General features: G+C 37.2%; 1 protein-coding gene across 4 annotated transcripts in view; it reads left to right on the top strand.

The window, feature by feature from the left end:
* The first annotated feature begins 1,491 nt into the window (after positions 1 to 1,491).
* The window catches only part of AP-1sigma (AP-1 complex subunit sigma-2), a 92,050-nt gene continuing 78,772 nt past the window's right edge, over positions 1,492 to 14,769 (top strand). For 2 of the 4 annotated variants that reach the window (XM_081756850.1, XM_081756851.1), the window contains exons 1-4: positions 1,501 to 1,705; positions 4,674 to 4,852; positions 8,685 to 8,793; positions 14,624 to 14,761. In XM_081756850.1, coding sequence (XP_081612976.1) covers positions 1,703 to 1,705; positions 4,674 to 4,852; positions 8,685 to 8,793; positions 14,624 to 14,761 — 429 coding nt within the window. In that variant the 5' untranslated portion in view covers positions 1,501 to 1,702. Of the gene's footprint in view, positions 1,706 to 4,673; positions 4,853 to 8,684; positions 8,794 to 14,623; positions 14,762 to 14,769 lie in introns of all 4 variants that reach the window. The other 2 variants (XM_081756852.1, XR_014131301.1) reach the window with 2 other exon arrangements.

A 14,769-nucleotide genomic window follows, 5' to 3' on the forward strand; every position in this document is an offset into this window, starting at 1 on the left:
AAGCCACTATGCCGCCTTAAAAAAAAGTCTCTGACTGAGCCGTGAGCCATTCCTCTACAGCTTCAATAACAGCTGCATTTGAGTGAAATTTCTTCCCCTTGAGGTGCTCCTTCAACTTTGGGAACAAATCAAAGTCACTAGGGGCGAGATCGGGTGTGTAGGGAGGATGTTCCAACATATCAAAACCAGCAGCATGAATTGCGGCACCAGTAAGATGACTTTTGTGGACCAGAGCATTATCTTGGTGGAACAGCTGCAACACCCCGCGCCGTTTTTCCTTGATTGCTCCGCGTAACTTAGGGATTAGAGCTGCATAATAGGATCCCGTGGTAGTGTGTCCAACCTCCAGGTAGTCAATAAGGAGCACACCCTTTGCATTCCAAAAAATTGTGGCCATAACCTTGCGTGCTGATGCTTGCACCTTGAACTTGCGTGGAGGAGGCGAACTGCTGTGCCGCCAGTCCAGGCTCTGTCGTTTGGACTCGGGATCATAGTGGTGGAGGCACGTCTCATCCACTGTCACAAATCGATCACAGAACTGTTTCGGGTCTGGCCCCATAACCTCCAAACCAGCCCTTGAACATCGAACTCTGTCTTTCTGATGTTCACGAGATAATATTTTGGGTACCCATCGCGCTGACACCTTCTGAATCCCAAGTGTTCATGCACAATGGTTTCCACTGAGCCTACAGAGATACGCATGATGTCTGTTAACTGTTGCACCGTGATTCGTCTGTCTCTATAATCATATCATGCACAGTATCAATGTTGTCTGGAGTGCATGCTGTTGTTGGAGGATCAGCACCAGGGGCCTGTTGACAACTTTCCCTGCCGCAACAGAAGTCGCGGCACCAGTTCTTTACCACCTGGTAGGAAGGAGCCCCATCACCCAACACACTGATCATGTACTCATGAATCTCCTTTGGGCTTAACCCCTTTTTCTGGAGGTACTTGATGACAGCTCATTGTTCGGTTTTCTCAATTTTTCAAGCTAGGTGTCATCTCTCACACCTGAAACGACAAAAAAGAATATTATGGTTCTGAGATTTAGCATATAGGCATCTAAGACATTAGGCTACAATATCCCCCATCAGCCATCCCAGCTCAAGTATTTTAAATATCCCGTGGACAATAATTACTAAACCTTCCTCGTATATATATATATATATATATATATATATACAATCTTAAATATCTTTAAGAAAACTTTCTAAGGCAGTAGGAGTGTATTTCTTGCTAGAGTTTTTAAATAGCTCATGATTGTAAGTATGCTTCTTACCCCTATTCTCCGTAAAAGAGTATAACACGAAAAAGAATATGAAAAATATGAAAACTGTGTCTTCGGCCTCATTCCGCAATGGTTAACTTAAACGCAACATGGAGTATACGTTTCCCACATGACAAACTGATTTGCGATATGATTTCAGTAACGCAGGTGTTTTTTATTTATTATTATTTTTTTTTTTTACTGTTACCTTCAAAAACATTCACGCCAGAACCTGGCAATATTGTTGTCGTGTTGATAGAAAGCAAGATGGATGAAGTTCTGCTGATGTGAACAGTTACAATATATTTTTTATATATTTTTTTATGTTAATGGCTGTGAAGAGTAATTATTCTTAGTGTGATCTGAAGGAAAAATTTGTTAAAGTGAGTGTGAAATGGTATAAAAGGTCTAGTAGTTTAAAGTATTTATGTCAAAATGGTGAGTGTTGAGCGAATTATCTTTTTGAAAAATAATGATTATAATTCCGGGGATAGGCCTAGCTAGAAATATGTGCCAATATCTTTATTGTTATGTAGTCAAATTAGCAAAGACATGATGTAGGGGTACGTGTCGGTTGCAGGCAATTGTGACGTATGTTCTTTGTAAACCTATAAATAGGTGAAATCGTTGCATCATGGGATGTATATAGTAGTTGCCTTTACAACACGCTATTCCTTTGTTAGTACTTCGGTTTTCAGGTGGGGCTAACTGAACTACATAAATTGTATTCTAACCTTGTGCACTTGTATTCTTACTTTGGCATTTATTCCAAAGTTAGGCGTCCGCTTTCGCCACGTTTTTTCGCTGTCATCTCCTTTCCACATTTTCTGCAATTTGTTATTAGGCTCATTAATCCGTGCTCTTCACAAACTTTTAAAAGATTTTGCTCGTTATCAACGTATCGGTTCACAAATGTTAAAACTGTTAGTTCATTGCCCTTGTACAATCTGCGGCAAAAAACCTGCAACATGAGCATATAAGTTTATTGCGAAATGACGAAGTCTTTTGCTCCAAAATAAGAATGCACGGGAGGAGGCTGAGGTTTATCCTGACGTGATTCGTTCCACTTAGACGTTATGTTCATTCCCTGTGCTGTTAGGCGTAGTTTCACAATAAACTTACATCCTCATGTTGCAGGTTTTTTGCCGCGGATTGTACATTCGCCATGTTGATAACATAAATGCTCGTTACTTTCCCACAATGCAACTGTTTGGTTACCTTCCGCCAAGTAGTTCCCTCCGCTCGTCGCATAGTCCCATGTTTATAACCGCTTATATATAACATAAACAGATATTTCGAGACCCTTATATATTATCAAGTACACAACGATCAAATCATCCATATATTTCCTGTAAATTGTAAAAATTTTGCTGGAAACGGACGCCCAACTTTGGAACTTTTCACCGTTATTTTGTTTTCTAAATCGTGCACGCTTAGTTTTGGCACAGCACTTGAAATAATAGTCGAAAAATCATAATTCTTTCACTAATTTCCTTATTATTTCCTAAGTGATTTGCGCTGGGCAACATGAAAATATCTCACTTGGCATAGATAAAGTTCAAGGGGGTCATCAAAAGTATGTAATTGTTGAAAATTTACAATTCTTTAACGATTTTTTTTTTTTAAATACGGCGTCCAAAATTTGTATAGCATAAAAGTCACAGTGCAAAAAAACAAACCAGTCGTATTAAGTGGCTAGTAAAAGGTACGAATGTTATCCAAGCGAGTCAAGGACGGTCAAAAGTGGTAGGCCCACGTGATATCGCGGGGATGCCACCAAAGGGAGCAGACGCATCAGCGACGGTGGGTATATCTGTATGCGAGGGTAGTGAAAACCGTAGGGTTTTGACAATGATACGAGTTTCAGTAGCACTTGTCATGGCCTCGTAGGAATAGCGCTTCATTTATGAACATAAAATACAGCTTTCGTACACTGTGCAGAAATGCACTGCCGGTGGAAAGTACCTAATATAGTCATCTTTCATTTATTTTATCCGCCGTAAAGCACGTGTAATGATTTTACACTGGTAACGTACACTTATAAACCTACAATACAGCTGTATTTCTTTGTATGTAATTCTTTCACGTGCAGAAATTTGTTCTTTATAAATATGTCTTTTCATGCAAAGTATTGAAGTAGTTGAACCATAGAGTATAATATAGAAGGATTCCAATCGACCTGGAAAGTCTAGAAAACCTAGAAATGTCACAGTGTTCACCTTACTCGTTAAAAGTCCAGGAATCTCACGAAAACTTAAAAAAAAAATTGATTTGATTCGATTTGACTTTAGCTTAGCGTCCCTTTCAGCATCGAGGCTATATGAGACGTGGACCTACAGTTTTAACGTGGAATCCGAACCACATGAGCGTCCACCGGGAATCGAACTCGGATCTCCCACTCCAAAACTTAAAAAATTGGTGAATTTTAAGCACAGGGTTTTCTCCTGTTTCCCTTTATGCCTTTGACTATTGATTGGGAATATTTTATGAAGTAGTTTGTTTTGCAGAACTTCTCTGCCTATACATATACTATATAAGTACACGCATAGTTGGTTTTTGGAATTTCGAGTAAAATAAAAAAGTAAACTAAAATAAAATTTTTGCACGTAAAATCAAAGAAATAACAAAAGACTTCATTTATTTAAATGAATTATCTAAAGAAAACTTCATTTATCTAAAATTATAATGAATTAAAACATTTATTATTACTTTATGTGTAAAACAACAGACCTACATATGACTAGTGTGGTTAAGTAAATAATGGACTGTTCAAAGAATGAAATTCAGTAAGACGTGGTTTAACTGGACAAACAATCCGAACCCTTCTGAAGGAAGGGTTGAATTTTCGTCCATGGACACCACATTGCTGTTAGGAATTACAGACTGTGATCGCCAGTTTAAGTATGAGATAATGATGCGTGCTTGGTATGAAGATTGGGCCGATCTTTTCGGCAATATCCTGGGGGCAAATGAAGCTTATTTCAGGTTGGGGAGAGGAAGTGTTTGTTGTACATAACAAACTCTTGATGAAATGGAAAGAATCAGCCAAGTTCTTGAAAACATACCTCTGGTACCCGCTCACTGAAGGTTAAACGCTCCGCCATTGATACTTGCATTAACATTAACGAGTTAGTCGCACCCTACAGTAAATTCTACCATTGAAGGGAACAAAACTATTTCTGTTCATTGAAATTGTTTAAGGATTTAGGAGTAAATAATTTTCAATAGAGAATGAATTACCACCCACCATATATAATAAGACCTTGTTAAGAAAGACGTCTGATCCCCGTAATATGTCTCAGTAATAGATTGATTTCTTGAAATATTTAAAGAATTCGTTACTGAGACATATCATGGGTGGGTTAATACTATTATTTAAAAAGAATACTATTTTGTGAATTTCCAGATGCAGTTCATGCTTCTGTTTAGTCGTCAGGGTAAGCTTCGCCTTCAAAAATGGTACGTTGCCCATCCAGATAAATTGAAAAAGAAGATAACGCGGGAGTTGATAACGACCATTCTGGCAAGGAAACCAAAAATGTGTAGTTTTTTGGAATGGAAAGATGTTAAAGTTGTATATAAGAGGTAAGACAACTCGTTAATAATTTTTTATTTCAGAGTTGTAGTAGTTGTAGAGTTGAGGTAAGTTTCTTAAAAGATTGTGGAAATTTCGTGTATAATCCCAAATATTTTGTATAAGTGTAATCTGAAACTTCAAGGGTAACATAAATAAATAAAATAAATGTTTGCATTCAGTTGGGTGATGTTCTGTGAAGGTTAGAATTTAGAAAAATAAATAAATTGTACATTGCAGGACAAAGTTATAGAGGTGGTTAAGCAGACTAAAGTATTTTTGTAATATAAGGTATGACCCTTTCAAGCCATAATGCAGAAACTCCGAGAAACTGAAACATTATTACTGGCAAAAGATCCTCATGGGAGGTAATGGGTGTCTTACAGAAGACCCTTCTTTGATTTTTCTATAGGAAGATACCATTACTCCATAAGCGGATAAGCAGAGTAACCAAGCAACAGATGTACACTCATGTCCAAAATTATTGTCGCATGTCTATAAATATGTTGTAGGAATATAATTTGATAACGAATTCGCCCGGTATTTCTTATAATGTTAGTATGTGTATAATCGGCAAAGACATGTATGTGGCAAATTTCATGTCAAAAGAGCAGTAAATAAGAACAATAAAACGAAAATAAAACTTTCTTGTCCATTTAGCAACATTTTGATTTACTCATTTTAATTTTCGTATTTATAATTCTTTCCCTATGAAATTTACCACAAATATACATTTCCCGACTATTCACATAGTATCAATATTAAAAGTACCCCGCAAAATCATTATCATATTATATTCTTACAAGAAGAAAATTATAGATATGCGACAATCATTTTGGACATGAGTGTACCTCGACTAATCCTTCCCACCCAAAGTTGTATCCAAATATTACTAACTTAATAGTAATACTGACATTATGACAATATATTTATCCAGCGAAATGTTTCGTGTTTACGAGGCAAACAAATGAAGATATTTTCACAATGAATATAGTTTTTATAGATTTCCAAGCTATACGAATTCAATACTCAAACTTGAAGTAGTGCATGTATACATAGAGCGGCAATTTGAAATCGAGACTGGAGCTGTAGAAGAAAAAGAAAGTGAACATAGAGAGTGTCTTACCTTGGATCATTCAAAGTACGATCCTCCTACATCCATACATCATTGCGCCCTGGTCGTTACTGTATAGAAGGATTGCTGGAAATCCGTTTGTAGTATGCTGTTGAATGCTCTTGTCATAGTCCTTTTGATGGCCGTTACATCATCAAAGTACGAACATTTTGAGTGCAGACTTGAGTTTAGAATATACAAAATAATCGCACTTAGCCAGATCTGGTGAGTAGAGCGGGTGAGACAACACGTAGATCCAATTTTGGGATGAAAAGTCTTGTACAGTCACTGCTTTGTGACTTAAGTCGTTGTCGTGGAACAGACTCCACTGAAACATCACCCCCACACTCGGGCCTCATGCGTGTAACACGGAGTAACCGCTTCAATATCTCAAGGTAAAATGAGGCATTAACTGTCTATCTTGTAGGCACAAATTCTGTATGTATAATATCCTTACTGTCGTAAAAAAATCAATGAGCAAAAACATGATTTTGGATTTTGACTGGCGCAGTTGTTTGCTTGTTAGGAGACTTGTAGTTTACACTCTGACAATTTGTCCACAGGTCATATTGAAAATTCAGTCTCTCAACCCCAGCAACGGTATGCAGGAGAAAGTTAGGATCTCTATTGGAAGTAGCAGAGCTCCTCCGTGGCTAAGCGGTTAGCGTAAGCGCCTTTGGCGTGGGAGGCCCGGGTTCGATTCCCGGCGGGAGCTCATGTGGTTCGGATTCCACGTTAATCAGTAGGTCCACGTCTCATATAGCCTCGCTGCTGAACGGGACGTTAAACTCAAAATCAACTCAACTCTATTGGAAGTAGCAGTCAGTTCTTTGCAGTGATCAAGCCTGTCCCTTTGTTGGTCATTTGTTAAGGGTCTTCACTACAGCGAAATTAAATTACCGCTAATTTTAGAGGTTTTCTGTAATATCTTCAAAACAAACAAAAATTTTCGAAAAATAGAAACGTAGTGAACTAGACAATACGATTTTACATGTGATACCTTTACCACAATTCACCTATCTGCGTTTGGTATGCCGCTATTTACAAAACCCGCAAAAAATGCTAAATCTATCTACAGTTGCAAATCGAAAGTAGATAGATGAGTTGTGATAACGGTATCAGATGAAAAATCGCATTGTCTAGTTCACTACGTTTCTCCTTTTCGAATATTTTTATTTCTTTTGAATATATTGCAGAAAACCTCTAAAATTAGCGGTAGCTTAATTTCGCTGTAGTGAAGACCCTTAAGGAATGGGGGACGGAACAGGCACAGACTTTCCTTCTGTTGAAATCGTGGATGATTATTTCCCAAACAGTTTCTTTACGTGCAACTCTTCAGCTAGGGTTGACAGTGTCGCATTTCAGTCTTTCGTGATAGTGTCCTCACTTTCACCACCATTCCTGTATTCTCACTGTCTTTGCAGTACCCAGATGTTCGTTTCTTTAATTGACCTCTCATCCATTCATCCCTGAAACGCCTGCGCGATGCAAATACACGCCTACGGGATATATATATATATATATATATAAAAGTACACATGTGTTGTAACATTTGGTAAGTTTCTGTGGTACTCTTATCCAAATGCGCACGAAATTTGATATTCGCACTTTGTTCCATGTTCAACTCACGATCCAACTGGCAACAACTGACTACACTCACCACGCCTACATACGTAACTGACAGTTAAGATCAATGCACGTGGTATCAGTTACTCATGGAACATCTGTCTTTTGTTTGCATCACAGTTGACTTACACAGCTGCGCCACATATTCAGAAGAAAATCAGTCGATTTCAAATTGCCACACTGTGTAAGTACTGGTTACAATGGAGTAATGAGATCAAAGATAGAGCCTGTTCCTCGGATGTTGAATCTATATCAAAAAGCCATTATTTGTTATCCCTTATTGTTTCTTCTTTGGCAATTGTCAGCGACGATTTGATGCGGCAGATGACAATCCTACTTTAAAATCAAACAACAAACACACACGAACAAGCTTCTTCGATACTTCCGACACTAGACGAGCTTTGACTGTGTATGTGCGTAACGTGCCTATATGACTGAAGGTCAATCGTCAGACTAACTCCGGATCACTTGGCAGGCACGTGCGTCATTTCGTTTCCTCTCATGATTAATGAAATGTCAAAAGCAGCAAGAAGTTTTTTGGGTTGCCTTGTAACTTTGTATCTAATCATAGACTTAATTCAGGCTTTTAAAGCATCCATTTTTGCGTCCCTACACTTTAGAGATGACGTGGCATAACACCTGCTAGTTCCTTTGGTGTGGTCTATAAACACCACCTAGACGAGAGTGGTTTATAATTTCCGTTTGTGTTTAATTTGTCAAGTAAATCATTCAGTACCTATTCATAGACATAGAAGTCTTTTAGGGCGTCTATTTTATTGCTTCTCTGACGAGGAACTGATAGCTGCCTCTAAAGGGCTAAGCACAATCGTATGTAAAGCAGTTGCAATTAATTTTTGTGTGTTTTTATGGAACACTGTGGTTAGGAAGGACGAGACGGCTTCGGTTCCTCTTCCAGCTTTTTAAGAGCTAAATAACAGAACCATGTCACAGATCCCACCTGTCGATACTTACTAACTGAAAAGAGGTGACATGATATGATGGTAGTAGCTTTTGATAGATGAACGTATGATGTATCAAATTATGTGACAAAATAATATGCACAGATTTATTTCATAGATATATTTTTCACTTATTTGTTGCAGATATGCGAGCTTGTATTTTTGTTGTGCAATTGAACAAGACGATAATGAACTTTTAACGCTGGAAATTATTCACCGCTATGTAGAACTTCTGGATAAATACTTTGGAAGTGTAAGTATTTTCATATGTTTGTATCGATCTTTTTATATTTATTAATAGAGACTCGAATCTGTTATTTGATTTTCTATTTATTGGGAGGTTTGGTATTGTTTGTAGCAACTTGTGTTTAAAAGAAGTTTCTAAATTTAGCTAAATGGGAAATTAATATCCTTTCTTCTTCTTTTTTTTTTGGTTAGTTTTTCTTTACCATGTTATGAATGGAAGTTGAGCGTCTTTATGTTAACGGCTTAGGGACTGCGGCATTTTTCTTTCAATTGCAAAATTTTTAAGGAAAAAGAAAGGGAAGAAAAGTGACTACACTTCAGACAATTATTAACGCGTTCAGGGATCCCTACAATCATTTTACTTACAGGTAGCTGTAATTCCTAAAAACAAGTTGAGTTTCCAAGCTTTCAACTTTTTCCTAGAGCCTTTGTCGCGGAGATTAAAACAGGAGAAATAATAATAGATAAATTAAGGACATGGACTCACGAGAGTCGAGCAGTACGAGAAAACACCTTGTCGAAGCTTTTGCAGGGTGTCTGTTGGTCACGAAAGTCACGAAATCAGGAAACGGTCATGAAAGTCGAGAAAAAGGCACGAAATTTAGCTTTTATGTAACGATTTTTTTATCTGTATAAATATAAGTACAAACTGGAAAATTTTGTTATATAAAACGTCAAAATTCACCGCCAAAAATGTCTATGGGCGGCTATAGACGCTACCAAATCGCAAGCAAAGCATGCTTCTATCGCATCCATGAAAATTCGGCCTAATTTGCACCCAAATTCGCTCTTGAGAATGTTACAAAATATTATGGTTTTTTAAAGGAAAGGTCACGAAATTTCATTTTGAGATTTTAGTAGACACCCTGTTTTGATTACTGATCAAATGCTGACCAAGGCTTCACGAGAAATCCGAAAGCTTGGAAGTGCAAGTTGCTTTCCAGAATTGCAGTTACCTGAAAGTAAAATGATAGCTAGCAGAGTATTTAAAGAAATAATATGACACATATTCGGTTAAACTAACTCACTCTATGGAACCCGGATCCTCAATGCCGCGTTCTTAAGAAGGCTCTCCATTGACTTCTGTCCTTAGCCAACTTGATCCAGTTTGTACTTTGTACTCCTGTTTCTACCAGATCCATCTTAATATTATCCTTTCATCTGCGCCTAGGTCTTCCTAATGGTCGTTTTCCGATTGGATTTCTAGTTAAAACTTTGAAAGCGTTTCTACTTTCTTCCATTCTGGTTACATGACGTGCCTACCTCAGCTTCCTAGACTTCATGACCCTAGCAGTGGTCGGTAAACTGTACAAATTGTGCCACATATTCGTATGGTATTGAATAATAAGTTTTCAAAAGTAGGTTGTGTATTACATTCAAAACTTTATGATAGTATGTTGCAGTTGCTTAACAAATTCCAAGTAATTAAGCGGTAACACAGGATCTTAGTTTGTACGCCAAACTGTCGCTCGTGCTTTAGGACATTAGTCTACACAATATATCAATTCTCTGGAATCAGGAGCCGTGGTGACTCAGTTGTAGAGCGTTCACCTCTGGTGCTTGGGGTCCCGGGTTCGATCCCAGCTCCCGCCAAGTGAACTTTGTGGTGGACAAACACAGTGTGCGTGGGTTTTCTCGAGTTACTCCCGTTTCCTCCCACTTTCTTCATTCCACCATTTCATTCATCACTCATCATCACCGTCTCCTTTAGCCTAACCGGCATAACCGTGGGACGTAACATTCAAAGATTTTTTCAGTTGTAGAGCGTTCACCTCTGGTGTATGGAGTCCTTGGTTCAATCTCAGCTCGCGGCAAGTGAGCTTTGTGTTGGACAAACACTATGTGCGTGGGTTTTCTCGGTGTTCTGCAGTTACCACCCACTTTCTTTATTCCACTATTTCCATTATTTCTCATCGTCATTTCCGTTAACCTAACCGGCATAACCGTGGAACGTGAAACTTAAAGATTTTATTTCATTTCATTTCTCTCTGGAATCATCTTCAAAGTGCAGGCGTGATTTAAGCCGTAATTACTTTTTTATTATTTTTATTCAATAGAAAAATCGGCACCGAGTATTCCATAGTCCACTCTTGGCAATTCTAATCGACATTTGTGTATTTTTGTGCAAGCAGAGTTTTTGCATTAACCTCCGTAACTATTCTTGGTGCCCACCCCTTAGTTGCGTGAAACCTGTTCACGAGTTTGTAAAATTGTAGAATAAATATGACTTAAACCTTGTGTACTAATTGAGTTATTTTATGTTTGAAATCCTGTATCTGTTTTGTTTGAAGGGAAGAAGAGAATTAAACTTAGTGCAATATTAAAATACAAAATTAAAACAACAATGCCAATGTTAAAATCAAATAGAGTAAGACTGGTTTAATATACGAACAGAGGAGTGAGTGGGCAAGTGTAAATATTTGCACAAAGGGGTTTTCAAACATAAAAATGACACGATTAACATTTTTAGCGCTCAGAATGCTCAAGGAGGTAAATTATTTTTATTGTATAATTTTGCAAGCCCACAAACAGGTTGAAGCAACTGACAGTGGTAGATATTAGGGCAACAGGTTTGAAATGAAATGAAATATTTGAGTTTTACGTCCCACGGTTATGCCGGTTAGGCTAAAGGAGACGTGATGATGAGTGATGAATGAAATGGTGGAATGAAGAAAGTGGGAGGAAACGGGAGAACCCCGGGAAAACCCACGCACACGGGGTTTGTCCACCACAAAGTTCACTTGGCGAGGGCTGGGATCGAACCCGGGACCCCAAGCACCAGAGGTGAACGCTCTACCACTGAGCTACCGCGGGCCCCGGCATCAGGTTTGTTTGCACAGAAACACAGAAGTTTGAATAGAATTGACAGCAGTGCCCAGGAATACTTGGTGCCGATTTTCCTATTTAAAGGTTTTTGAAGTGATATAATAATGTAATCAAAAAATAGATTCCGGCTTGTATTATGCCTACGCTTGAAGATGATTCCGGAGAGAATTGAATGTCCTAAACACGAACAGCAGTTGGTGATACAGGTAAGATTTTGAATTGTGAACTATGTATCCAAGAACACAATTCAGTAACCAATTGAGCAGTAAGTTTAAAAGTATATAATCTTGTAAGTCAATGTTTATAACAACAGTCTTACAAGTGTTCTTCAGTGGTTAGCACATTTGTCGTTACAAAAAGTGTAGTGTAATGTGTTTACAGTGGTAAGGAAGAAAGTTCACTGAAAAGAATAGTTATTCGAGTACAAAGGATATGCAGTAGTAAGAGTTAATCATCATTGTTCGACTGGGCACACTTAAAAAGTGCAAGATGACATTCTGAGAAGTGACAGGTGGTTACCTTGAGCTACCGATGAAGACGACAATGACTGCCGAAACGGTTCACTAAAATTATAGTGTAATTTAGTCTCAATTATTATTTTATTTATTTACAAAACTATAACATTATTGATCGTAGTATGGCTAACGATTGCTCGGGTTGAAGAGTATGTAACATTGTTTCGTTTGGTATGCAAAAAGCAACTCTGTCGTTGAACAATGAAGACAGAGGTTTAAAATTAAGAATATTTTATACTAGGATAGTGGTCCCTTCGTGCAATTCCCATAGATCAGATGTGAGTATTAGACAATTTTATACTGAAAGTGCAGTATACATTTCGCCACATAACGACACAAGTTTCAGTTTTTTGATATTTCAGATATTTGAGAATATCGTTCAAACTGTTGTATATCTGTACGAAAAAGAGTTCTTTTTTAAAGCAACGTGTACTATGATGTGGAATTAGTATAAGTGGCCGCGAGAGGATTAATTGTAACGTGTGAGCGTACATTTAGATGAGCATGAATTAAATTATAAAAACAAACGAGTAAAAAAGAAGGAAAGCCTTCGTTAAAAACGCGAATAAAAAATGACCATGTCTTCTCTCTACCTTGTGTTCTTGAACACTAACATAGTTGCGGCATATTTGAGTTGGAATAAATAAGAGATTATAGGGGACAAGATAGTTAGATTTCTCATTACAATAAACTATTATTTTTGGAATTACTCCCTGCTTATCGATTTTTAAATGCATTTTTCTGATTTACTGAAGTTAATATCCTGATACATTTATTGAATATTTTTCTTCACAGAGAACAAGGGGGCATAAACCAGCAACGGAATAATAATATATTTTTATTAATTGGAAGTTACAGACTTATAGTCCATTTACAATTCTAAGTACAGTACGTAAACAATAAAACAATCATACATACAATATTATTAAGTAGAGAAAAAAGAATACATACAATAGCAGCAAACAAACATATTACATAAAACACAACTAAAATTACAATCAAATAATAAAAAAGAGAACAAATCAAAAGGCATGCACAGACAGTGATGAAATGTGATTATGAAAAAAAAAATAGATTATGATAAGTGATAAGTCGTAAATTTTCTTTGGATAGAAAAAAAAGTCAGGTGTAAAATAAATAAATAAATAAATGACATGCAAGTAGTTGTTTGCATTTCACAGACATTTATATATAGGCGCATCATTAAAATTTGGGTTGTATTTGAAAATTTTAAAGTTTCTTCTAGCCATGTTAGAAACACCAAGACTATCGGTCTCAATCAGTGGTAACTTACCAAATAAAATATTATGAAGCAGTTTAATGTCAAATAAAGTTCTTCTTTCAGATAATTTTAATAGGCCAAGATGATACCTAATAATAAAGATGATACAGAAACCACAAGCTCTAGAAAGAATACAGTTTTCACTGATCGATTGAAAATTTTGTGAAGATTGTTCAGTTCTAATTGAATGTTTACAAAATGGCCATTATTTCTGTATTACATTTTTTAGGGGTACACGGCAAGTGTTGAAATTTTTTTAAAAAGTATAGCATCGTATCCTACGAGTTACACATTCCAATACCACACACACGTGTACGGGGTTAGTATATCTCTCCGGCGTTTGTTTTCACGAAGAATAACCATTTCTCCAGTCTAAGACGAATCTTTATTGTTTAGAGTGTTTTGCCCAATGAACACCATATATCACTGACATAATTAATTGTGTGTGTGTAATGTGTTTGGTTATTACGTACTGTATACAAGAAGAAAAAACACTGATCGTATATAAATTAGAAACTCCAACCGGCAGTAGGCGTAAATCTTGCAAACGGTGCGAGCTATTGAAAAAGTAATCGAAAAAAAAAAAAAACTTTGACACCCCTTGTCGATTTTTTTTTGGGGGGGGGTTCCGGGTTCGATTCCAGCCCCCGCCAAGTGAACTTTGTGGCGGACAAACACCGTATGCGTGGGTTTTCTCGGAATTATCCCGTTTCCTCCCACTTTCTTCATTCCACCATTTTATTCATTTCTCATCTTCACCGTCTCCTTTAGCCTAACCGGCATAAGCGTGGGACGTAAAACTTAAAGATTTCATTTTCCCTTGTCGATTTTTATCAAGACGTCCTTCACTTGTGTCTGTAAAGGGACATGTACAGATGTGAGGAATGACAAGGAGATCCATGCTCATATGTGAATGATGCGCTGTATAGAGAGTGGAGGTTCAGCTAGTAGAATATATATGGTGCATTTAAACGACGGATTATTATTATATTCTGTCGAAAACTTACGAGATTTGACTCTTGGGAATGTAGACGGTAATTTACATCGAGAATATTAAATAAGAAAATCACTGCCAAAGTAAATCTCTAGAAGGTATCTAGAACGCCTGCTTTTATTTTATTTTTAACGGAGTATTTACTCGTTTCAGTCACAATTGTGATAGACATAAATTTCAAGGTCAGAACAACTTAATGTAATGCATCGTTTTATTTCAGGTTTGTGAACTTGACATTATCTTCAATTTTGAGAAGGCGTACTTTATTCTTGATGAGCTGTTGTTGGGAGGTGAAATCCAAGAAACTAGCAAGAAGAACGTCCTGAAAGCCATAGCAGCTCAGGATTTGTTACAAGAGGTTAGTTA

Source organism: Thermobia domestica, chromosome 4 (genome assembly GCF_964235325.1).
Source record: "Thermobia domestica chromosome 4, izTheDome1.hap1.1, whole genome shotgun sequence".
Classification (NCBI taxonomy): Eukaryota; Metazoa; Arthropoda; class Insecta; order Zygentoma; family Lepismatidae; genus Thermobia; species Thermobia domestica.